Below are 24,913 nucleotides of genomic sequence, written 5' to 3'. Positions count from 1 at the left end.
TTCTATAGAGACATTTATTGGAGGGGTATAAAAATAAAGTGCAAATTTCAATAAGATGTATTTAAACATGTTGTAGGCAAATAGTCCCACACATTGGTGAGAGAGGAGCCCAGAAGGCTGGCAGCATGTCCAGATTCCCTGATGCACCCAGATCCAGTGAGCAAAGCAGAACCTCAGTCCCCAGGGATGAGTTATGACCTTTCTTTCTGCAGGCCTTTCTGTCCCTCTGCTTGACAAGAGCTCTCACCAGTGCAGGCACAATTTCATCAATCAGGCTTTGGAAATACAACTTGCAGTAGAGCTCAGCATAGACAACCTACAGAGTCCAGGTGGAATGTCTTCTGCATCAGAGAGGAGCCCTCAGCCAACGCTCACTGGAAAGGCAGAGCCTGCTCCTCCTCTTCGTGGTGAGCTGATAATGGCAGGAGATATGTGCAGTATCACATTGGGTAGCTTAATACTAAGTAATGTGTAAATGAGCATTTTTAACAGTCCTCCTGCTGCAGATGTTTCCACTCAAAAGTCCCATCCAAAGCCAGATCCAGATTCTCCTTCTCCTGCTCTCGGGAGAGTTCCAAGAAAACCTGAAATGGGCAAGATAAAACTCTGCTTATTTCTCTGTCTTTCAGTAGCCACTGTGATGGTTCTTTACAGGAGGCACAGCTCTGCAGCCTCTACTTTGTGAAGTAGCTTTATGTGAGGAGCACATAAGCAGTGGCTGAGGCTCCTGTGCTCTGGTTCCTCTTCTGAGAGGCACCAGCTGCCCATAAGTGTATCCAGAGAGTAGGTTTTACCCACCAAAGGATTAATATAAACACTCCTCCTTTTTGCCACCAGCCTTGTACAAACAGCAATAACCTGCTGCTTCAGGAGCAACCATGGGCATGGGCATCCATCCCTTGCATGTGTGGTATGCCTGCCTTGGGTAAGTGGAGTCAAGCAGCAACACTTTGCCTGGGCTTGTTCCCACCATGCTAAACTCCAGCACTGAAGTAAAACCCAAGCCATTTTTGACCCCTTTCCCAGTAGAGGACCCCTTGCCCACCACCCCCAGGCAGATTTATGATGGAGAAGCCTTCTGTCACTGCACTGGCTAAGATCTCTCTGTGGCTATTGTTCCTGCTCATGCCTTTACAGCATATCCAGCCTTGAAATCACCTACCTGAGCCAAAGTATTCAAAGAGAAGCTGTACTCCTCAAGGTTGAAGTTTCGTTTGGCTGGGGAGAAATGGAAAGAGAGGAGAAAGGTAACAGTCTGTGTTTCACCTTGTCAAGAAGTCATCTTGTTTTGCTCCTACCTTCCTCTAGTTTGAAGAAAGACTGAGATAAGGGCAGTGCATCTTCCATTGGGACCTTATAGACTAGCAAAGATGGGAACCTGGAAGAAAAAAGGAAGAAAAGGTGATTCCTGCTCTGTACTGAGGCTGTGGGATCAAAACTCGATGCCATGCTATGGACATTGTGCTGCAGGGGTGGATGTGGTGACATCATCAAACCTGATCAACATACAGGGACTCTGAGCTGTTCAACCCTTTCCAGCTGAGGTCCTGTGTCTGGCCATCACACTGGGGCCATTTTTAGGCATGAGGCAGTGCTGAAGCCACCATTCACCCCGTATTGTCTAGTTACCGTTCCTGACGGGCTGCACCTGGGAAAATCCTCAAAATCTCAGCATGGAGAAGATCAGTGCACTCTGCATCCTTGACCTTAATTTCCAGTACATAGCCTTTGCCAAATTTGTTCTTCAGGTACTGAATGGAGCCAATGCAGCTGCAGGAGAGGGGGTAGGGGAAAAAAGAGAGATATCAGTGTAAAAAGCTTAGTGCCCCATCACCTGCTCCATCAAAATTGTACTACTGCTGAGATCACAGGGAGCACTTCATAAAGCCCACGGTGATGGGCTCAGGCAGGGGAGGCTGGAGGAGAAGCTCCTCTCACTGCCTGGAGCATTTCCCAGCCTAGCTGTGTGCTGGCCCTGCTGCTGCCCACCGTAGCTGCCCGGACACCACGATGGCCACACGGTCACACACCGCCTCTGCCTCCTCTGTGTAGTGTGTTGTCAGGATGGCTCCTGTCTCCTTGGTTTTCAGGGCAGCACGAATCATTTTCCTGGGAGAGGGGGGAAGAAAAAAAGCTGATACTCCCTAAGAACACTTTTTCTTACACCTTTGTCCCTCCAAATGCCTCTCCACTGAAACAAGCGTGAAAACTTTACCTACAGCAGCTTTAGACTGATGTGCTTATGGTAATACTGGGAAATAGTGACAGAAAAGTGCTTTTTGCCTCAGGTCCCTTTCTGAATCCTTCTCAATCCTGTGTATGACTGCCCTAAAGCTTGCAACAAGGATGGAGATAAAGTGTTTTCTCTCTCTAGGAACCAGAAAAAAGGTGTTTCCAATAAAACCGTTGGCATGTGATAAGCAGCACTAACTGCAGCTGGGGTAAATGCTCTTTATCTAACCTTAGGCATCTACTTTCAGCTTCCAACCCTTTCCCAGCATGATGCCTGAGGTGCTACTCACCAGACACAGCGCTGCCCATTGGGATCCATGCCTGTTGTTGGCTCGTCCAGGAGCAGGACCTCAGGGTTGCCCAGCACAGACACTGCAAAGCACAGCTAAGACAGGGAAAGAAAGGGCTTTGAGTCAAATCTCCTGCAGCCCCTGGCATTCTGTCTACTCTTGTCTCTCTGTTTATGCAAATCAAAGTTCTGATTTCTAGGCAGTGTGGTTTCCATCACCCCACATGGGAGCCACCACAATGCTCTCCCAGGCAGCTCAGAGCACACCCAGGTCCTTCCACTCACCGAAGGCATTTTTGATTTGTGCTGTGAGCATTGCAGTGGTCATTATAGGTGAAACAAAACACACCTTTCTGGTTATCCCAGCAGATAGTTTCCTGGGTGTTTTTTTTAAGTAGCCTTGAAGCTGCAGAGCATTCACTATCCTGTGGGGAAAGGGAACAAGTGAAAAAAGAACAACTTTGTTATGCCCAGCTCAATACTTTCACCAAGGATTCCCAAAATGAGAAGAAAAAGGCACTTTCCTCTGCTTGCTCTTGACTCCTGCTTGTTTTCATTAAACATTTACTGTGGTATAAAGATGTAAGTGAATATTTGAAGCAAAGTGTACCAAGTAAGCCACAAGCTCTTCTCTAAACCCATCATTAGTGTCACCAGCATTATAAATCCATTCCACCCTGCCAGTGTCAGCTGAGCAGGCAGCACTTAGGCACCTTTTTTTGTAGTGCCAAACTATAACATCAGAGATTTTAGAAATGCTTCCTAAAGATAACACACTTAAAAAGACATTAGTGGTAAATTCATCCCCACTCACTGCACTCAGGAAAGCTGGAGATTTCTCTTAACCCACTCAATCACATTTAGCACAAAATCCCCTTTGCAGCTCCATTTCCTCAGTTCTTTCAAGGTTGCCTCTGGCTCACAGTGAATTTGGACTTTCTGGTCCTTTCCTCATGCCCTAGGACTAGGGTGTAAGAACACTGACCATCCCCTGTCCCGTACCTGTTGACAACAGCAGCTGTATCCTCCTTGCACACCCCTTTCACAGCCGCGTAGACCTGCAGGTGCTGGTGCACAGTGAGGTCTGGCCAGAGCGGATCCTCCTGTGGGCAGTACCCCAGGAAGGCAGGCATGTGGTCCTGGGCTGCTCCATCTCCCCTCTTCATCAGCACCTGCACAACCAGGCTGATCATTCTCATAGAATCATACAATCATAGATTGGTGGGGATTGGAAGGGACCTTTAGAGCTCATCCAGCCCAACCCCCCTGCAGAAGCAGGTCAATGTAGACCAGGTCACAGGAACGTGTCTAGATGGGTCTTGAAGACCTCCAAGGGAGGAGCCTCCACACCCTCCCTGGGCAGCCTGTGCCAGGGCTCCCTCACCCTCACAGTGAAATAGTTTTTTCTTGTGTTTAAATGGAACTTTTTGTGCTCCAGCTTCATCCCATCACCCCTTGTCCTGTTGCTGGATACCACCAAAAAAAGAGATGTCCCAACCTCTCACATAGCCTTGCCCAGACACAAGGGAATGGTTCAGAGGAAGGCTATGGGCTTCCTTGGGATTTAGATGAGGAAACATGAAGAGCAAGGAAGTAATTTTTCAGCCTCCATTTACATGGTTTCTAAATAGAAACATGGCCAATTAGGGTAGATGCAACTGCCTGGCAAAGTCAGACAGAGCTCACTGTAATTTTTGTTAATACCTTCTTTCGTTTAATAGCACCACAAGTTCATTTAGTAACACCTCAGTCATTAATGATGCTTTGAAAAAGATGTGTAGTTTATCCTCAGTGCAAGGTTTGCAGTTGCACTTTTACCATGGACCTGTCCCTTTTCTCCAGACCCCTCCTACCTGCCCAGCAGTCAGCTCTGTCTCCCCGATGATCATTTTGATAGCTGTGCTTTTACCAGCTCCATTGGGCCCCAGAAGTCCTAATACTTCTCCTGGAATCAGTACATATAATTTCTTAGTAACCCTCCCCATTCAACAAACACATCAGGCACAGCCCCACAAAAGACAAAATCTGGAAGAGAACGAGCTACTATCAAAGGGCACACAAAAGTAAACAGCATAAATATATGCCCTGAGAGCTTATAATGCTTCCATTCTCTGTCTAAGCATTGCTCCCAGGTGTCTCAGAAGCCACTGAAGTGGATCCTGGAGAGAGGAGACTGTGTTATTCTAGATAATGGAGAGTGAAAGGTGACTAACAGAATGCATCCACGTCATTAACACATCAACTGAATGTGCCCTAACCATGGAGCAAGCAGGTTTGACCTTGATGTCCTTGCTCAGACAACTGAGAATCTGCAGAGAATTAACTCTCTGGGTATGATCAGGAGAACAGCTTTGATCTCACCTTTTTTAACACAGAAGGAAACATTTTTGGTGGCCATTTTCTTCTTCTTCTTAAAAACTGAACCAGCCTCCTTGGTTTTGTATTCCTTGCACAGATTGCTGACAATAATGACTGAGTTCTGAAAGCAAGGAGGAGGAGGAAAGATTAGTCTATCATCTTGGATTAATCATCTTGCATTAATCCTCCAGTAATATTTTTTCCATTAAAAGAGGCAGGAAACCTTCTAAAGGTCTTTGAATATGACATGCAACAGGACACTTTATTGTCCATATCCTTCTTAAAAGCTCCCTTATCTGTCCAGATGAGACTCCCACTGGCCATTTGGGAGTTGGATTTTCCCAGTGAGGACAGCTAGAGCATTGGCTTGCACTTATTGAGACTTGCTGGTTTGTTTTTAACCAGCTCCTTACTGGTATAAAATAAAAAGAGAAGCACAGCACTCAGTCATACCTCATCCTGGCTTGGAGCCACTATGGCATTTCTCACTGCTGCTCTTTCAGCTTTAACATCTTCATCTTCCTCTTCGACCTCCTCAGCGTGCTGGTGGCTGATTTCTCTTCTTGGGGAAATCCTACAAACCCACCAGATTTGTCTTGGCATTTTGTTCTTTACCTTTGTTCTCCACCAATGCATTTTAGCTAGACCAGGAGTGAATATCTCTCTGGTTCAATGTTTCTTGTGGGCTTTTTAATAACTTATTATTATAATTTTTATATTGATAATCATTCTGTGTTGTACAAAACCAAACTGGTACATCCACAACAGCACAGGCAATGATTTGTGGAGGTACTAACAAGCTGGGGAGCTGTTTTATGTTAGCAGAGCACTGTAGTATCTAAAAGGTTAATTTAGTCATGAAATATCACCAGTATTTAAAGGCAAAATTAAAGCTAAGGACACAAAGGCAATGAAACCTGATCAAAATGTTGTCTTCAAGGCAAAGCAGTGGGCTAGGAGTTTAGATCTCACACGTGCATGTGTGTTTATACAAACCTAAACAGTGGGTCCTTCCTCAGAACTGCTCTTCCATATCTCATCTCCAAACATCGGAGGAGAAAAATGAAACACACTGAATGGATATAAGGCTGAAAAGAAGAGAAGTTGCCACATTAACAGCCTTGCCTTCCATCCTGCTATGGCTGAAGCTGAGGGTAGTGGCAGTGATATAAAATACATGGGTGGAAAAACATGGGGTGTGAAAATAAAGTCCATTAACATTTAAATCAGGGTAATCCTGAGGGCTGTGAACTCTGCTATCACCTAAAACGCTGCAGAGAATACTCATGGCAGAAGCGAAACCCAATTAACAATGTAACAAGTCATCATTAACTGAAACCCAATTAACAATATAACAAGTCATCATGAAGTGATTTGGGCTCATTTGGTTTTCCCTTCCTCGTTTCAAAGGAGGGAGGTTGTTTTTGCACAGGGGAGTCATTCAGACCCACTGAGATCTTCCTTCTGCATGAAACGAGCTGAGGGATCTTGCCTGCTTCCTTGTCACTGAGGACAGGGTTTAGGAGACACACATTCCCAAATAATAGTGATCTTAAAATTGTCCTTACTGCAAAGACAGCTGTTAGTATGTCACCCGTTGGTTCCACATCAAATGCCTCAGTGTCTTCTTTAAAATACTATAAGAATAAAACAAAAGCCCATAACAAACAACAAAGAGCTGTAATTCTATAGTATAATGCTGGCTCATTTTGAAAGGGTTAGAAGCAAGCAACAAATGCTTTGAAAACATCCAAAACCCTCTGTTTTACCCCAAATATTCACCATGCAGATGAGCAAATACAGATGTTTGACTTTGGGCATCCCAGCCCTACACCAGAAAATGTCATGGCACTCAGTATATGGCTCAGACTCTTCTTCTGGGGTCCCAGCAGAGGTGAAGGTGAGTGGGACAGGGCAGAGGAGGAGTCTCTTCTATATGGACTTCACTTATGGCTCATAAATGGTCTTGCACATAGCTGGAGGGTTTTGTTAAATCCTTATTCTACTCTCTGTGGCCACCCTCAGCTGACAGGGAGTAAAGTGCCCTGTGAGTATTCTCCTCACTCAATTTCCACACAAAGTCAGACACACAGCTTCAAAATCTCTCTTATGATTCTTCAAGTTGCTTGACTCTGCATGGAAAGAATTAAAAGTGCTTCCCTAATCTGCAGGAACAGCTCAATTGCACAAGAAGCCCCCAGCCATAACAAACAGCCAGGAAAGTGATATCTAATCCAACTTGGCCACCTAATGATGCGCTATGTCCATCTGGAAAATCCCACCCATTGTGGAAACCAACCAATGTGGTCACCACCAGACTTTGCTCACAAAGACATACAGTTGTGTTTTATGGTGGGAAGCTTCTCCTCACCCAGTACCACTGCTTACATTAATGGAGTTGGTTATTATCCCCATCACTGGGTACATGGGAATCAAGAGAGACAGAACGCAGAGGGAGGCTGAAACATCGACGGCGAATTCAAGGATTTTGCCGATGATGAACGAAACAAGGCACACCTAAAAATAAAACCAGAGGGTCACTCAGCTGATGGGAAAGCTTACACTCCTCCCTGCTCCTCAAAAATACCTGGATCTACCTTTTCAATTCCCTGTTGAATTTCTACAAATGGACAAGAGGTGTAAAGACATGAAACAGTGAGAGCTCGGGAGGTTCTCAGCTGTCTCTGCCTCAGGGTAGGCTGCTGGTTTGGGTCAGCCAGGGAAACTTCCTCCCAGACACAGGACTGCTTCAGGCAGAAGCATGAAGCTTGGAATCCTGTCCTATTCTTTTCCATCCCAGTTCTTGCCAAATAACCCATTTACTTTCAGGTCGTAGAACCAGATGGCTTATGTCTCAACACCTAACATCTCTCGGATATGAAGTGCTGAACAGAGCAATAACTTTTTGTCTCCATTCCTGCACCATCTCAGGATAGATCCAAGCATTTCCCTGTGTTTTTGTCTCCGTTCCTGCACCATCTCAGGATAGATCCAAGCATTTCCCTGTGGTGTAGTGGGATTGTGGGGAAAAGTGCATGATGACACCAATTTGATACAGGATTTGCTTCTATAAAACACATGCCCATATTAATGTTCTACACCCACACTCGGTGTTTTGACCTCTAGCTCATCCTTAAGATCCCAAAATCCATTTCTGCACACCCTACAGCACAGTATCTGGCCTTATGCTCACCACTATCAGGATAAAAGTCCAGAAATCACTGTTCCATCCTTTGCGAAAGACGAAGGAGATCAAGTAGATGAAGAGAATGATGGAGATTCCATAGCCAACAGAAGCTATGACCTACAGCAAGAAAAAAAACACCTTTCACTGGAGAAAATCAACTGATCTAAACAACCAGAAGCATATCTATAGCAATGTGGTTCCACTAAAAGGGTCACACCTCAGGGCATTCAGAAATTAATTGCAATTGTACTGCTAAGTGCAAAGGAGGATGTTATGGCAAGATTTATTACCTGAGAAAACCTAAATGATAGGGGGTGAAACAAGGAGAAGGTCAGTAAGCATCTGGGGACCCAGAGGAGTGCCAGCACTATCTGTATCCATGGTATCTCAGCTACCCCTACACATACTCAAAGTGTTGCCCCAATCCCTGCCTAGTGAACCAGTAATGACCAGAATGGATGTACCAGCAAGAAGCAGCTGTTGATGATCACAGAAGTCTTCCTGAGAATTGCAAGCTGAAGCCCAAACATGGAGAGGAGAAGAAGCCAGCTCAGTGGGATGTCCACCAGTGCCTGGCCACACCAGTATGCTGAGGGAAGGAGCCCTGAGATCCTCAACTGGGCACGAGCTCCCACCTGGGGAAGGCACAATGCAAAGGGCAGTTTATTGTCAGTGCCTGGTTGGTCAACTGCACCCCAGGACATAAAAAGTTAACAAAAAGCTGTTAGCATTGATGTTACATCATATTCAAACATCCCTGTGGCAATGCATTTGTAATCCCTTCTGCCCACCCTAAATCTGTTCAATTTCAGGCAATTTACCTTGTAATCTTGCATGTAGCCCATTGCAAAGTGAGGAAGAAAACCAGGGAATAACAGCAGCATGTAAATGAAGTAAACAGAGAGAAAATAATCCCAGAAAGGTGTGTTATCTATCTGGAAACAGAAGAAGAAAACATTTGTAGGAAACATCTGCAGGTGCCACAATTCATCTTCCTGCATTTCTCATGGAGTACAGGGTGAGTTTGAACACAAAGTAGCATCTGAAATCAAATATTGCCAGGAGGAAGGTTTTCCCCAAACCATAGCACTGCAAAGTGTTTGTCCCTTGTGAGGAGAGGTGGGTGCTACGGGCCCCACTCCTTTGCCCCAGAGCTGTGGTAAGCTCTCTCTTATGTTAATTGATGGGCTGCAGCTTGAATAAAGTGATGTAGAGAATAAGGAACCTCCTGAAGAAACCTTCTCTGTTCAGCAACCCTTGACACTTGCAAGGGAAACAGCTTTTTCCTGAAGGCAAACATGTTGGTTGCAGAGGCACCGTCAAGGAAGGTGGGTTTACAGGTATAGGCAGTCCCATGTGGCTTCCCATTGAAGTCTGATGACTGATACCTTAAGCAGATTTAAGAACTATTTCTTAATACTTTCTGGCTGCCAGATTCAGACACTTACAGAGAAAAATGGATGACTCCAGATCCGGATGTGAGTGGTGGAATTAAGGGCTCCCAGCAGAGCATTGCTAATGACGTTCACAAGCACTGGGAAGCAGTTGATGGCCTCCACATGACATAACACTGTAAACCTGTAGCTCTTCAGAGAGCAAGAAAAGAAAAAGAAAACTCTTGGCTTTTCTCATCTGCAGAGAAATGGTAGGAAAGGAGCATACCAGGAGAATCCAGGACTGAAGGAATTCTGCATATGCTTTGTTAGCTAAAAAACAAGTGATGAGTTATTGGGAGTCTGTAAAGCTGGAGGTGAAGGATGAAGGTGATAAGGACTCCTCTAACACATAGTTTATTAGCTTCTTTCAAATCCTTATATCTATGAGCCTTCCTCAATAGGACCATCCCACAGGCAGAACTGGAGGGAAGCATCTTGCTCGGTTATTCAATAGTTGGCAAGAAATGGGAGAAGAACAGAACTCCTCACCTGACCTTTGCGAGACACTTTGATTGCCCCGTTGTGTTTTAGCTCCTCTGTGATATTTTCCTGGTTCGTTATCTCCACTGAGAGATCTTGGCTTTCAAGCACCTGGATGAAGTCTTTGATGGCTGTGCCTGGTGTGAAAGCCAAGAGCAAAGGAATCATATTACTCAAGTCTTTGATGGCTTGTGTTTGGGGTTTTTTCTTTCCTTTAACCCATGACCACCAAAAGTCCAATCACCCTGGACATCAGACTTGCACATTACATTTTGTGAAGGTGATGGATTTCAGTCTCTTTGACTGAATCTTTACATTGTTGGGTGTTTCTCTGCCTTTGCTGAGTTGCTACAAAATACATTCTTTGTGATGAAGCCAAAGGTATCATGCTCCAGCCAGAGAGTATAAAATAGCATCCACTTGTGGGATTGTTGGAGGTAAGACTGTGGAAGCAGACTATCAATGTGACTCAGCATTAGTGAGCTCCTACTGAAGTATGGTGCCTGGTTTGACTATCCCACACTCTGGAAATGCAGACATTGTCTGGATTTGGGGCAGGGAAAGAACTGAGTCCTTTCTAATCTCATATCCCTTTCACATCATTGCAGTGGGATCTCACCAGCTGCTGAAGCCAAAGTGGGCTTGATTCATGACCCTTTAAAAATGATAGTGCCTGTTACAAAAACCTTCATCCTCCCCTTAGATCTCCTTCATCCTCCCTTAGATATCCTTCATCCTACAAACATCTGCTCTTTCACTTATTTTCCTTGGCAACAGCAAGAAACCCCAGAATAAGAAAGGATGAGGAAAGGCTCGTTCCTCTCACCTGTGTTGTTGTAGACCAAGAGGCTGGTTGTCTCTGAGTGAACCTTCTTCCCCAGGGGCGAGAAGTACAGCGCAGATGAGAGCTCCCAAGAGCTCACACTCTGCCAGGCACTGATCAGGCAGAGTTGCAAAACCAGAGGAAGCAGGTAAACCACATAGAGCAGCAAACTACATTAAGAAAGAGATGAATAAAGGCTCTGAAAACAGATATTCAGCAGAAGACATGTGCATTGGGAATGGCAGACTATGTGCAGGTTACCCCACGCTCTTGCTGTTATAAACCAACGTCAACTTCAGAAATTCCAAACCTTGATCATTCACACAGGCTCTCAACATTTAGCAGGGAGAGGACCTCAGAAATGGAGTGCTCAGCTTTTTAGGGCTATGAAATGCCTTTCAGACTTCCCTAAGATATAATTTTTTCCATGAATCAGCATGTCCCTTCTGTTTCTTGTGCCTCACCAGGAAATGTCAGCTTGAGGACCAACAGAGCCAAGTGAGTTCAGAAACTGCCAACACAAGAGAAGTTTAAAAACCATTAAAGAGGAAATCTGAAAGCAGTATTTTCCCCTCCTCTCTCTGTACACCCCAGTTCATCTTAAAACTTCCTCCTCCATCAGAAACAAAAGTGTTTCTGAGTTATTTTCCTCAGAAGGAAAATGTGTCTCTTGCATAAATCAGTAGAGAAATGAAAATGCATAAAAGGCAGATTTTATATCACTGGCTCTGGGAAGAAAGAAGCTTTCCTCTCTTCTGAGTGCAAATTACCAAGACCATTCACAGCCAAGACCCAAAATCAATTAATCCACATGCTCATCAAAACAACAGTGTGAAAATTGTCCCCCTCCTTACTGCAACTGTGTCCAGCTCCAGAGCTGCAAGAGAAAGTCACTTTGGTACTTACATTGACCGCAGGTTTTTCACTGAACTCTTAAGCTTTAAGAAGTGCACCCATGCCATGGCAAAGACTTGCTGCCTCCAGAGAGCCCAGCCACCAACCACTGCCTTCCCAGTGTCTGAGAGCAGCAGGGAGCCTGGCTCTATCTCGTCAGGGCATCGTGGTCCTGCTTCTGCCCACTCCTCCCCAAGGACGTGCTCATCTGTGGAGAGTTTTCCACATGCACATTACTGTCCAAGAACAGCTTCCATGTTGTAATGTATGACAAAATTAAAAGCCATCTAGTAGTGTTGGAGATGTGCCCAAGGGTTATTGCAAAGCAGCCCTTCTCTTTGGCTGTAGGTTGTGTATTTGCAGCCACGACAGTACCTTCTTGGTGCAGTCGGGCTTCTCCCTCCAGTTTCAGGAAGACATCCTCCAGGGTTGTCATGCTAACTCCATAATTGATGATTCCCTGGTTAGAGCAGCTGTCGAGGCCACTGAACAGATCTGCAGGACAGAAATAATACCAGTTCCTTCAAGGTTTCAAACATGAGTATCTCCAGCCCAGACTTGGGTTCAGCTGAGCCAACCTGAGTGGAGCATCTCCAGTGCCAGGGAAAATGATAAAACAAGGAGCTGGCAGGATACAAAGGGTCTGGAGGAACACAAAACTGCTGCATCCATAGCTCACTGAGGAGGTTTTTCTACTTAGCACTCCCATTTCAGACTATGCACCCTTTGAGGCAGAAGGGCTAGACTGAATGTGATGGGCACAGTGACTGAGGAAGGTACAACTGGTACAATTATATGGAGTTTCCCCTTGTTACTGTCTTCTAACAGAAAGAAGAATAAACTCTCAGTAACACATGTAGCCCAGTTTAGCCTGCTGTTTTTTTCATTACAAACTGAGAAAAAGCCTTTGTGGTCCATTTTGTTCTTCAATGTATGGAAATTGCATCTGGAAAACCAAAATACAACAGCTCTAAAGTCCTTGTGGCTCCCCTTTCATTTCCCTTTCCTCACATTTGAGATTACTTTTTCTTTATGGGCAATTCTTGGTTATTTTACTAGACATTACCTGGGAATTTATTCACATTTTCTAATGGTAGTTTATATCTCAGCTCATATTGACTGTGTCCTGAGAATATGGCGTTGGGGATGTGCCGTTTAACCAGCGATGTCACGCTCTCTAAGTCACAAGACTCACTGACATGGATCCTGTTCAGTTGAAAAAAACAATCAGGTGGTTAGTTCTGAAAAGCAAACAACAACCCAAACCACCAGAAAGGACACTGTGTCTGCTAGGACACACAAAAATGAAACTCCAGCATCCTTCATTCGTTCCTTACTCTGAAGTAAAGTGCTGATACAGTTAATTCAGCTGAATATTAACTCAAGTCATGTTATTTTGACATCTGCTCTATGGTGCCCCTCTTACAGTCATTCTGGTTGCTTCTCATACATGCATGTTCCCAGATACAAGTTCCTGGGGCTGAAGATACCTTAAATGATAGCCAATCCCCCATTTTTTCTTCAAGAACAGAGAGGAACCGACACACTTCAGCCTCCCGTGTGAGATAAAGGCCTTGCGGTCTAAAGAAAGGAAAAGCCAAAGGATTTTATGCTGTAGGGCAGTGACTCACAATTTGTTTTGCAGCTGACCTTCACACCTGGACTTGCTGCTCCAGGGTTACTCTGCAGAGATGCTACAGGCTGAACCTGAGGTTACCTGCAAGGATATCAGCCTCATCCATGAACTGGGTGCTGAAGAGGATCACCCTTCCAGCTCTGTGCTCCTTGAGGAGGCTCCACACTTGGTGCCTGGAAAGAGGATCCAGCCCAGCTGTTGGCTCATCCAGGAGCAAAACCTGCAGAAGGAACAAAATCAGACATTATTTGTTGCCAGAGCAATTGCATGTATTTTGGGTTTGGTGTTCACTTGAAAGCCTCAGGTCTGGAAGGCAAGACACACAGGTCACCTTTCATGCAAGGGAAACTCTTCTGGGAGCTCTGCAGAGCTCAGGGAGCCATCTGCTTTAAAACCAGACTAGCAAGATCAAGGTTATGACTTACTGAATTCATTAAATTGATGAGTTTTGCTAATTGTGAGTGCTTTAAAGAGGTCTGAAATCCTGCATGGACATGTAGCCAAGCCCATGGATAAGGTTTTAGTTATGATATACCTTAACATACCCCGTGTTTCAGAGCTGCTGCTTTACCTGGGGGTTTCCAAGCAAGGCTATTCCAATGGATAACTTCCGTTTCTGCCCACCACTCAGTTTCTCAGCTTGAGTGTCTTGAACTTTACTGATATCCAACAGCTCCATAATGGTTTGCACCTAGAATAGCACAAGGATGAGCATTCCCAGCACCACCTGTCCTTCCATCCCCATTTTAGCCATGAAAGACTTCTGGCTGGGACTGAAGGCATGGTTTCTAAGATCATGTACCAAAGTCCAGCTGCTACCCACACTGACCCACCACCAACAGGACTAGCCACTGCAGGGACTGCTACAGTCCCTCATCTCTGTGAGCTGAGCAGAGGAATCACTGTGGTTGCACCACAGTTTGTCTGCTGACTTGGTTGAAGCTCAACACCAGCTTTGATTTTCCGAAGGCACAGCCACCGCTCTTTGAGCTTCCCAGTGCTAAAGGAGCCTTTAGTGAAACACAAGGTTTGCCTGCAGGCTCACATTGCTACAGAGGGATGCATTAGAGGGGAACACACCCTTACCTCTTGCTCTACCTCTTTGGGTTTGATGCCCTTGATTTCTGCAAAAGTTTTCAAGTTTTCTTTCACCGTTAAGACTTCAAACTGTGCGTTGAACTGTGGGCAAATGCCAACCATCCCTTTAAGCTCTTCCCTGTCTCCTGTTTCAGAGAGCTTGTAGTTGTATATAGTTGCAAAGCCTGTTCACAGGAATGAAAGGGATGAGGTGAAACACACTGATCTTTACAGCTTTTGATTCAAGCCCACCCAATCTTGTCCCACCCTTTCCATCCTACCTTCAGAAGGTGAAGTGAGTCCACTCAGTATGTTCAACAGCGTTGTCTTTCCAGCCCCACTGTGCCCGAGTAAGGCAGTGATCTGACCCTCATAAATGTTTAAGGACAAATCTATAATGAAAATACACCAAGTTTGGGAAGAAATTAAGGTTTTACTTGCCTGTACTCACTGTTGGTGGGAGGAGAAGTCATGAAGCACAAAAGCTAAGTAGAAATGATCAGTCAGAAGTGCATTAAGGAAATCGAGGCAACCTTTGAACTGAAGGGAACAAGAAGCTGTTCTGGATTTAGCAGAAAAGACAAAAATCCAATAGAAAAAAAGCTTTCCAGTTTTAATAAGAGCAAAGAGAGGAAAATCAATAAAAACTGCCCAAAACAGTTGCATTAGTTAATATTTTAGGTAGTGCAATTGTTGTTTTATTACTTTGTCTGACTGAAAAGTTTGAACAACTCTTTTTCCCTCATCTTTAACAGGACTCAATATGACATCTTCCATACCTCTTAAAGCTTCTGTCTTGTCTTTCTTTCTATATGTTTTTTTAACATTGTGGAGTCTAAAAGGAAGATAAGGAGGAGATTATTGTAGATGTCATTTCTGTAAATACATTTCCCTGGTACTATTTTGCATTCTCATGACTTTAATTTAATGCCCCTTCTGTCATTTTAAAAGTAAGAGATACTGGGAAGAGACTCTGAGATTTGGCAGGGTTTGACATGCTTTGTACCCAGGCAGAACACTGGCACTCAGTGAGGGAACACTCATCCTTGCAAAGACAAGGTCAAGCCTGTTGCAGCAGATGTCTGTTTTACAGCACACTGCCCTCTGCATCTTCCTTGTTGTCCCTAATGGACATTTAACAAAAATCCACAGCAAAACCCCCTGCTTTTTAAAAAAATGAGCTGAATTAATCCAAATCTCACCATTAGTGACCAGCCCAAATCACCTGCTTGTCTCATCTGCACTTTGTCTCTATTATTCCTCTGTGAAACAAAGTGTTTTGCAAGAGCCTCATGGACACAAAAACTGCCTGCATAAGTCAAAAGAAAGCTGATGGCAGAAATGGTGGCCTGTGGAAACATTAAACCCAAGCTAGCCAACTGATAGAGGAATAAATAGCAATTCTTTCTCTCTCAACCTGATGCCCTCCTTCCCCATTATTTCAGGGGGCAGCGGCTCTACATCATCACCAAGGAGCTCCTCGGGGCTTGCTGCTGTTCTAGGCATCTCCCTGCTGGAGACTTTTCTGCTCTGCAACCAGTATGAGGGCTTCAGGCAGAAAAAAGGGGATTCTGGAATGCCATATTTGCCTGGAAAGAAAGGAAAGCAGATGATCTGTCATTAACCAACGCCACAACCGAGACATCATCCTAAACTAAACATTGAGGAGGTTCTAATAAGTACTTTAAAATTGGTACTTAGTCCAGTTAAAAAAGGTTTGGAGCTAGGGTAGGTGAGACAAGAGAGCTGGCTTCAGAGTTATACCTAATGAACTCAGTATTGTAGTTAATGAATCACAATATTGCCCCCCACACTGTTTTACTATTTTCTCACAAACAGGGCTTTTTAGGGAAAAAAACCAAAACCACTAAATACTTTGTTGTCTCTGGTTTGGGAATTACCAGTGTGTGCCCAAAGCAGTAAAGTCATTCAGTGGTGTAACACATCTTTTTAGTCCAAAGCCTGTTTTCATCAAGTCAGGGAAAGGAGCAGCCCGTCATCTCCTTGAGGAGCTATTACACACAATCCATAGAGATCAAAAGCATTAAAGAAGAAAATATGACCATAAACATAAACCATACCTACCTGGCAGGACTCTGTCAAAATACACAGCTAACAGCATGTAGAGGATTGAGTCAAAGACCAGCATAATGTAGGTTGAAAATAAAAAGTATGACTCCTCCATGAGGTTAGAAAAAGAGAAACCTATTCCATATTTTTCTAAGTAGAAAACCTGAAATAAAGAACAGAGAAGAATTTTCAGGCTGGATTATCAAACCATGGATGCAACTGACACTGATAACCCAGAAATTGTCTGCAGTACCAACTCATTTCTCTTCCTTTCTTTTGAGTGAGGGACAGAAACACTTTTACTCCATGCAGAGCTCTTATGGTCTCACTCAGAATTTTCCAGAACAATCCAGAAGCAGAGTTTTATAGAAAATCATTCAAGAAGCATGATATTGGCCTCCTTGACGTGACAGAGTCGTGGCAAAGGGTGTAATTTCACATAGTGATTGCTGTAACTGTATGGCAAGTGAACAGCAAAGTGTTTCTTTTTCTGCTGGTGCAGAAATCTCCTCTCCCAGGCAGGTTATTTTGATACATCAGGAAATAAAGTATTAAACAATTAGAGCTAGAAAGCCTCAGTCAGAGCTAGGGAGATAAGACTTGATGGAAGAGCAGGAAACTGCCCAGAATGATCCAAGGTTGGATGAAGGATGAGTGCAGCAGAAAACTCCAGCTCTCAGTTGTCACTGCAGTGAGAGGGACATGACCAGGAGGTGAAGAGCTGATGTCCCCAAGACAACTGTCCCCTCTGCCTGGAGTCCAGTCCCAGCAGATAACAGCCTTGCTGTGTGTAGCAATGGGCTCTCTGGGATTTCCTCAGATATTGAGCAGATTATTTGTGACAAGGGCCATATTTTGCTTTGCATTCATCAGCTCTCATTGGAGGATGGGATGGGGGCATTGGAGCCTCTCTTTGCTACCCAACGGCAGCACAGCTCACATGGAGGTGTCAAAACAGAGCGTGGGCATAAGTGAAAAGTACCTCAAGATTTTACAGCTGTGGAAAAGATGGTCTTTTGAAAGGAGGACGATGACTTCTTATGTCAGTGTCATACAGAAGGGTCTTTTATTACCATGATCTGTGACAAAATGTACTCTACCTCTCTTTTAGAAGGGCCAGGACAAGCACTCTACTGGGAAGGCTAAGCCACAGAGGTGATGCTCCATACCTTTGCAATGCCAACATTAAATGCAAAAGGACAGAAGAGACTGAGAAACAACTTCAGTGGTTCTGGAAGACTTTCTATCAGCACTGCCAGGCTCAGGCATCCGAAGAGAAAAGTGATGATGGTTCCCATGGAGGCGGCAAGTTTGGAGGTCCTTAGGAGGGAGGAGAGCATGAAAACCAGGTGGATCTGTAAGAACAGGAGTTTCCTTCAATCACTGAAGGAAATAAATGTCTTTGACATTAGCACTTCCATTTGTGTAATAAAATATAGTAAAGTCCTCCTTAGTGGGTTGGTTTGAGTTTCAAATCAGGTGTTTTGGATCCAACTTACTGGCTGTTAGCCCATTAGGCTGCAGTTTAAATCACTGCTGCTGAGAACCCACTCAGTTAGTTCAGTTAGTATGACCATGCAAAGGCTACGGTCCTGAGCACTGTCAAAAAGGCTCTGGAATAACGTTCAGACTCATCAACGTGGTAAGAGATCATGTGGTGAGGAAATTTAGCTTTCAAACTTGACTTACACAAGCTAGGCCATACAGGAAAAACAGCAGCAGGATGGCAGGGAAGCTGCTGAGGTGGAAAGCTACCTGCACCCCGAGAGCTGCCAGCAGGCAGGACAGGATCATCACATACACAGCATACAGCAGACTCCAGGAGAGCCTGAGGATGGAAAGGTGACATTATAGTTTCATTTCAATCAAGAACCATCGTTACAACTTCACCTACATGGCAGAACCATCTGAAATGGAAATGTTAAGTATTCCCCAGGGTTAACTTCTTCATACTCTGTGCAGAACAGATAGCATGGTTCAGCTTAGTGGGGAAATATCCCCAAACCCTCCTGGTTTGTCCTTAGAGTGCTGGAGAAAACTTGTGAACTCGTTCAACTTACGAGCTCATCGCATCAATGCCCAAGAGCACGCGGATTGTCGGCAGAGGGACACTTGAGTTGAAAGAGAACTCACCAAAAGGCAGTGTCACACAACCCCATTGTCTTCATCAGTACTTTGAGCTGCTTCTTCTCCCTTACAACATTCATGGATAAGAAATACATGAATGGAGAGAAGCACATCACGATGGTAACCATGAAGTGACCGTAGTCTAACGTAATTGAGGAGAGGACGCTCCGGGACTTCATCCGGACACCACCAATTGATTCCAGTTCTTCCCAAACAGAATGATTTGCCACCACCTGAAGGAATTCAAGGGCAACACCTCAGTGTTTCATTATTTTCTCCAGTGAGATGTCTTGATATAAGGAACCACCTGATTCATGCAGTAAAGCCCTATGGGAAGGGCTCAATCTGATTCACTTGTGTGTCTGCACCTCAGCTAAACTCCCTCCCCTGTCTACTGAGAGAGATAAATCCTTCAGCTCAACAAGAGGATCCAGACACATAATTGACTCATGTTCCCCAAGGTACTGTTTCTCTCCTGGGGCATGAAAGCAGCCTTGGAGAGCTGGAAGTGCCCAGTTGGGTGGAATGACCTCTACACTGGGATACTTTTGAGGAACAGTTTGGAAGGCAAGGACAAGAAATGACAGACATGCCTGCTTTGAAACCAAGTCATCAGGCAGATAGTCATCACACCCCAGGCTCCTGCAAGGACTGCCTCTTCCTTGGACTCTGACAAACTCTCTAAATCAAACAGTTGGTATTATGGCTGGTGCTTAGTTGAGAAATCATCATTTTGAAAAGAAAGGAAAGTTAGTACCAATCTTTGAATTGAAAGCCATGATTTCCTTCAGGAGCTGAGGGTTACATTCAAGTTCTCACTGTCAGCACCAAGAACACTTGGCTGAATATGTGAAAATATTTGTATTTCTGCAGAATTTTCCAACAAGTCCATCCCTTGCTGTTGCCACAGAGCTATTTGTCTTTTCAGGACTAAGTGTAAAAGAAGAAGACACCTACATCAGTTCACCAGCTTGATTTACCTCTATAATAGCAGCATCAATGCTGGACTGCAGGGATAGGAAGCCTTTGTACCAATACTTTGGGCTTTGGCAGAAGTGAGGTGAGGTGTCGTAACAGCTGTCTGCAAGGATGAAAGGTTAAGGGCACCACAAGAAAGAGCAGTGAAATGGAATTGCCTTTCACTACAGATATGGGCATGCACATACACCCTGGGAAACTCTTCAAATAGACAGTGACCCTCTGAGAGAGAAAACAAACCAACAAGTTATAAAAACACTTAAGACACGTGGCTTATATCCAACACAGGGATGTCTATCCATGCCAGGCAATCACCCACCCCTACACTTTCATTTCCTATTACCTATGTGTCCAAAGTTGTCATTTGGAACAACCACATTCCCAGTAGGAAACCTCAGGCGATAGGAGACGTTGTCCTTAAACACAACCCCTATCATTTCATTATTTGAAATCCAGGCTTCCTCCAGGGCTCTCTCATTGTCCAGTGCCTTTAGTTTTATACCTGCAGTTTGTAAGAAAAACATTGCAATGAGCTTCTGCATGGCTGGAAGTGGCTGCACAGATACTGGGTGTACATTCTGCTTTTCCAGCACTGCAAATCCTCCTTTTCCAGCTCTCCTCACTGGGCAGGGTGGCACCTTTCCATAGCTTGTGCTTTACCAGTTAAGGAGGAGTCCTCAAAGGACTGAACCAAGGTGGCTTAAGAGTATTATTCTCCAAAAGCAGAGCTTTAAAGCTCAAAAGCACACTCTAGCCTCACTAGTAACAGAAATACTCCAGAAGCAATAATTGCAAGGGGGAGGATTTGGAGTGAATTTTCTCTACTGACCAAAACCATCAGAGAACGACTAAAACACAACATGTATGTAATAAGTGAGATAAAAGCAAAACTAAATGTTTACAAAGCAAAACACACCTGTCATTAAAGAGCTCAGGGCCACTTTATTCATGATCTGCCTTGTGGTCCCAGTGCTGGGGGTAAAAGCGATGGTGACCCCAGTGGCGTTATAGGCAGGATCATCCAGCTTCCCGAGGGGGCTGAAAGGCACTTCGGGGTAACGAGTGTTCATCATGAACATGCTCACTATGAACATCAGCAGCAGAAAGAACAGAGACAACACCCACTCCTAGGTAAGGGAGAGAGTGGAGAGAAGAGTTTAATAGTATAACAGCACAAGAGCACGTTCTCCATGAGGTTAAAATGCAAACAAGAGGCACTCAGTCACACTGGCTCTCAGATGTCAACTCACACACAGCCTTGGCGTTGTGCCCGTCACCTCAGTAAATTACCCTGCTCAAAGAGCCTGTCTGTGCTCTCACATGTCACAGAAAAGGCAGAAATACTGCCAGTTAAGAAAGCAAAGCCTCAAAGTGTTCGTTACCAGTCAGGCTCTTTGAAAGGACTTTAACTTCTAATGTCACAAAAAGAAATCAGGGTAAGAGGCAGGCAGGGACTGGCCACTGCCAGGGCTTACCTACTCATGTGGTTTTCTGGTTAGCTTACCTGAAAGCTCTGCATCTTCATCCTCCACTTGAGAAGCACATTTTTCCACAAGAGGATTTTAGTTTGCTGGAATACACTTATATTCCTCTGAAGTGTCTTCATCTTTGGACCTACAAACAATGCAACCAAAATGACTCTCAAACACAACAAACTCTAGACCAGCAGTGACTGCTTTTGCTTGCACATCTGCACAGTAATATTCCCTTTCTCTTTTTTTTTGCTGCAAGAGAGGGAGCTGAAGCAACTCAGACCTCAAGTGCTGAGCATAAGCCAACCCTGCAGCACAGCTTCTAGCAGCAAGAGACCAAGAAACTTTGTTGTCCCCAACACACTCCTGGTCCTTGCAGCTCAGCAGTGAGCTACGAAGCATAACCACGCTTCCTTGGTGTAGCAGGGTAAGGCTGGGAGGAGTCATTTAGGAAATCAAAAGGAGAAGTTCATATTACATGACCCAATTAGCTTTGGGTGGCCTTAATATCCAAGAAATAACGACAACAACATGGTCGATGAAAATCACCCAAGTCTTTTTATGTCTAATCTTGATGTGCTATGGGCTGTGCACCAAGAAGTGTTGAGCAACTGCTGGCTGTGGCGTGAGCTGAGCTCATCTGGAAAGCAGAGTTGGTGGAGGGTAACGTGGAGCTACGAGAAAACAAATTCTTGGAAGTGCAATTGGGAGGGCTGTCCTTGTTTGGGCTATTCATGGAAAACAAGAGGGAAACAGGCTGGAGCAGGAGCTGCTCTGTTGTCCCAAAAGTTGTGACAGCGTCCTTTAAAAAGATGTGGTTAAAGCAAAACAAGGATTTGTTGCCTGGAATAATGCTGCTGGTGGAAATTTACTGAAGTGGGCACAAAGTGAGCTGTCAGAGTGACTTTTGCAGATGGGATATGTCCATATGAACATCAGCAAACCAATACATAACTCCAATGCAAAGGGTTCCACTCAGCCAAACTGCTCTGCTGTCACACATGAAGTTACAATACACTTCCAAACAAGATCTTGGTCTCCAAGGGAAGTCTCAGGTAGAAATACCAGAGCATTTCTGGATCTCATCCTTTCAAACCTTCCTGTTGTACAGAGGGATGATTTGTGTAGTTCTGTTCCCTCTGGGGAATGATGCCTCCTGGTGCTGACAGGCAAGCCAGAGTTGCTCATTTGTCTCCACTGTAACAAGGCAGCAGACACTGAAACACTGGAAAAGCAGCTCTGACAAGTCTTCCCCAGGCACAGGCTGCAAACACATGCAGTGGCACAGGCTGGTGGGAGGATGGGGCAGGGACACTGGCTCAGTGGCAGAGGTTTGCTATTTTGCCATCACATCCTGGGTAGATTTCTCTCTTACAGATGACATTACCACATAAAGATTTGAATTAGCCTGCTCTAGTGACTTCCAGACCTCCTTGAGGAAACTGAAGTTAAACTGCTTGGTCACCTTTTAAACCTGATAGAAGCAAGATATGAGACAGTACACACCACCCATATGCATTTCCACAACTTGAAAGGGGATTTGTGTCACAGCTGAAGCAGGTTTCCAGTTTGTCCCTCACTTTAATAGTCACACAAATGAACCTTGACAAGCTGACACACTGCTGGAGCCTCAGCTTCACACTCAGGAGATCCTGGGTGGGGTGAGAGCCAGCACACCAGGTACATCACATATGTACCATGTGTTTCCCTTCCTCATCACCCCTTCAGTGCTGCCTGACCCCAGCCACACTGCTGCAGGGCTTGGGGAAATGCAGCACTGGTCTCATCACTCCTTCAGAACTACAGGAGGGAATCTTTAAGAACATCAGATGGAGAGAAGACTTTTAAAATCCAATCTTTGGCTTGCACTGCATGTAGGGAGAGAGATCTGCTCCTCCTGAGTGCTGTATTACTCCAAATACTGAGCAGAAACGAAGCTGCTGCATCCTCTTAGCACGGAGGAACACTGGAAACACACCTCTGCCACAAACTGAGCCCCATTTGTGTGCTACTTCACATCAAAGTCAGGTTAAAAAGACTCTGTTGCCTTTAAATAGTGACTGAGCTTGGTCACAAGCTTAACTCAGCCTGTTAGAAGGATGCCTGGTGTTCCACCTCCTCATCCAACCCTCACCCAGCACTAGTAATGCTGTTCCTGATCACTGGATGATTTCATACTTTTTTAAATGCCATTTCTTATTTGCTTTAAGCAGAAGGTTTACTTTAAAAATGCCTTACCTTAATGGGAAGGTTTGAAAGGAATCCAGAGCTTGTCCTTTGCAGTGTGCCTGTAAAAGCAGAGGTGCTGAGCCTCCCAGGGCAGGGCTTGGTGGTGGCTGCAGCAGCTCTCAGGGCTCCTTTGTCCACGCACTCGTTTTTTCGCTCAGGCACTTCTGCCAAAAGGCATTCCTCACACCATCACTTTTGCTTTTCCCTGCTTTCCTCCCCCTTTCCTCCCTGGCAGAGCTTCAGATTTATTTATGTTCTAACAAGCAAACAGAGCATATTGCTGTTGAGCTGCTGGAGAGGATTCTCTACAAAGTTACTCAGGAAATTCTTGAGTCTTTGCCAAGAGAAGGAAAACGAGCCAAACAACAAACCACACAAACCCCCTTTTCTCTGGCAAACTTTGTTATGCCTCTCAAGTGCAGCAAGAGAGGCTGAAGTCAACAGCAACATCACAGCATGTCCCTGTATGCAGAGGAGCAAAGGGTAACTCTTGCTCCTCTCTGAATGGCCAAGGTGTGTTTGCAAACTGTTTTGAGTGGTGTAGGAAGAGCAGTGAAGTGCTGCCTCCTGGATAGCAACAGCTCTTCTAAGCAAAAAGCATACTGTAAACATGAAAACAAACTTCTCTTGACTAACTCTGTGCTTCTAAAGGGGATGGGTTGGATTCCATCCCCAGGCTGAGTGAGGAGCCTGGGTCACCCCCCACAGCATCCGCTGCTACAGCTTGCCTGGGAGGGAGCAGGGACCAGCTGGGACAGAGGCTGGACTCATAAACACAGATGATCTGGATCTGCTTCCCTTTACTCTGCCTAGTGGGAAAAAACCCCCATTCCTAATGTTTAAAGAACTTTTAGAGGTTTCAGAGGCAGACAGACTGCAGAGGTGTCATGTCAGGACACAGAATGAAGTTAAGACCAGTCCCCAGAGCAGCTTCTAGATGTCCAAACCTTTTCCTGTCCTTTCAGCCCCTCCTCACAAAGAGAAAACTTCTCATCTTAGGTGAAATGGAGAGGACAGGTCCCAGTCAGTGAATCTAAAGCAGAGACATCTCCCTGCCCACCTCCTTGGCAGGGGCACTGATGTTTGGAGATCTCTTTGGAGAGCAGCTCTCTGGAGGTGTGGGGTGAATGCTCTGGGGGCTTTTCCTGGCAGGAGCAGCCCATCCCTGAGCCACTGCAGCCACCTGCTGGTACCTGCTTGCCCACATCCCTGCCTGCATTGCCAGACACACATCAGTGCCATGGCAACCACCTGCATCCTCCTCACATGCATAGTCCCTGTAAACTGGGGAGCTCATGGTGTAGGACAGGGTCTTGCAGCCATGTGTGTCCCATGGGATGGCATTGTCCCTGTCCTCCAATGGGCTCCAGCCCAGCCTTTCCCAGAGGCTGGAAGTGCTGGGGACAAGGCATCAGGGCAGCTGGGGAAACACTTGGCTGCCTGCATATGCAGAGCTGTTTATTAATTTATTAAACTGAGCCCTGGCAGACAGATGTTTAAGGAGAGATGCTCCACTGCCTGGTGTGCTGGTGCTTGTCCTCCTCTCCCTACCAGTGCCCTCATCCCTCCCAAACATCCACAGGGAGTGGGTTAACTGAGTGAGCCAAAGCCCTGGTGTCCTCCTG

The 24,913-nt window shown here is 45.2% G+C and overlaps 1 protein-coding gene across 2 annotated transcripts; it reads right to left on the bottom strand.

The window, feature by feature from the left end:
- Window positions 1-23,442, bottom strand: LOC104555080 (ATP-binding cassette sub-family A member 10-like). 2 transcript variants are annotated; one of them, XM_062010544.1, is made up of 39 exons: window positions 23,298-23,442; window positions 21,092-21,201; window positions 20,504-20,714; window positions 19,931-20,089; window positions 19,590-19,690; window positions 18,616-18,842; window positions 18,172-18,310; window positions 17,652-17,837; window positions 16,498-16,645; window positions 15,830-16,001; window positions 15,192-15,247; window positions 14,694-14,804; window positions 14,422-14,597; window positions 13,907-14,026; window positions 13,417-13,555; window positions 13,190-13,280; window positions 12,766-12,905; window positions 12,075-12,194; window positions 11,712-11,907; window positions 10,809-10,975; window positions 9,992-10,119; window positions 9,515-9,652; window positions 8,888-9,001; window positions 8,531-8,701; window positions 8,073-8,183; window positions 7,268-7,396; window positions 6,448-6,516; window positions 5,876-5,967; window positions 5,333-5,453; window positions 4,883-5,000; window positions 4,375-4,466; window positions 3,524-3,693; window positions 2,871-2,946; window positions 2,523-2,617; window positions 1,990-2,109; window positions 1,630-1,770; window positions 1,299-1,378; window positions 1,163-1,218; window positions 1-584 (listed from the first exon to the last, which is right to left on the bottom strand). In XM_062010544.1, exons 2-39 carry the CDS (start codon window positions 21,191-21,193, stop codon window positions 486-488), a joined length of 4,881 nt encoding a protein of 1,626 aa, XP_061866528.1. In that variant the 5' UTR covers window positions 21,194-21,201; window positions 23,298-23,442; the 3' UTR covers window positions 1-485. The 2 variants fall into 2 exon arrangements, with proteins under 2 accessions (XP_061866528.1, XP_061866529.1); XM_062010545.1 differs by lacking the exon at window positions 23,298-23,442 and adding an exon at window positions 21,343-21,427.
- Between the last annotated feature and the right edge of the window lie 1,471 nt (window positions 23,443-24,913).

Source organism: Colius striatus, chromosome 18, assembly GCF_028858725.1.
Source record: "Colius striatus isolate bColStr4 chromosome 18, bColStr4.1.hap1, whole genome shotgun sequence".
Classification (NCBI taxonomy): Eukaryota; Metazoa; Chordata; class Aves; order Coliiformes; family Coliidae; genus Colius; species Colius striatus.
This window is presented reverse-complemented; position numbering and strand designations above follow the sequence as displayed.

What these genes read in the sequence shown, in the direction of transcription:
- LOC104555080 (XM_062010544.1), bottom strand. Translation starts at nt 21,193, where the DNA reads ATGAAGACACTTCAGAGGAATATAAGTGTATTCCAGCAAACTAAAATC. An exon ending in GGACTTTTATCCTGATAGTG is followed by an intron (nt 7,397 to 8,072) that starts GTGAGCATAAGG and finishes TTTTATTTTTAG; the next exon opens with GTGTGCCTTGTTTCGTTCAT. An exon ending in ACAGCTGCTGTTGTCAACAG is followed by an intron (nt 2,947 to 3,523) that starts GTACGGGACAGG and finishes CTTTCCCCACAG; the next exon opens with GATAGTGAATGCTCTGCAGC.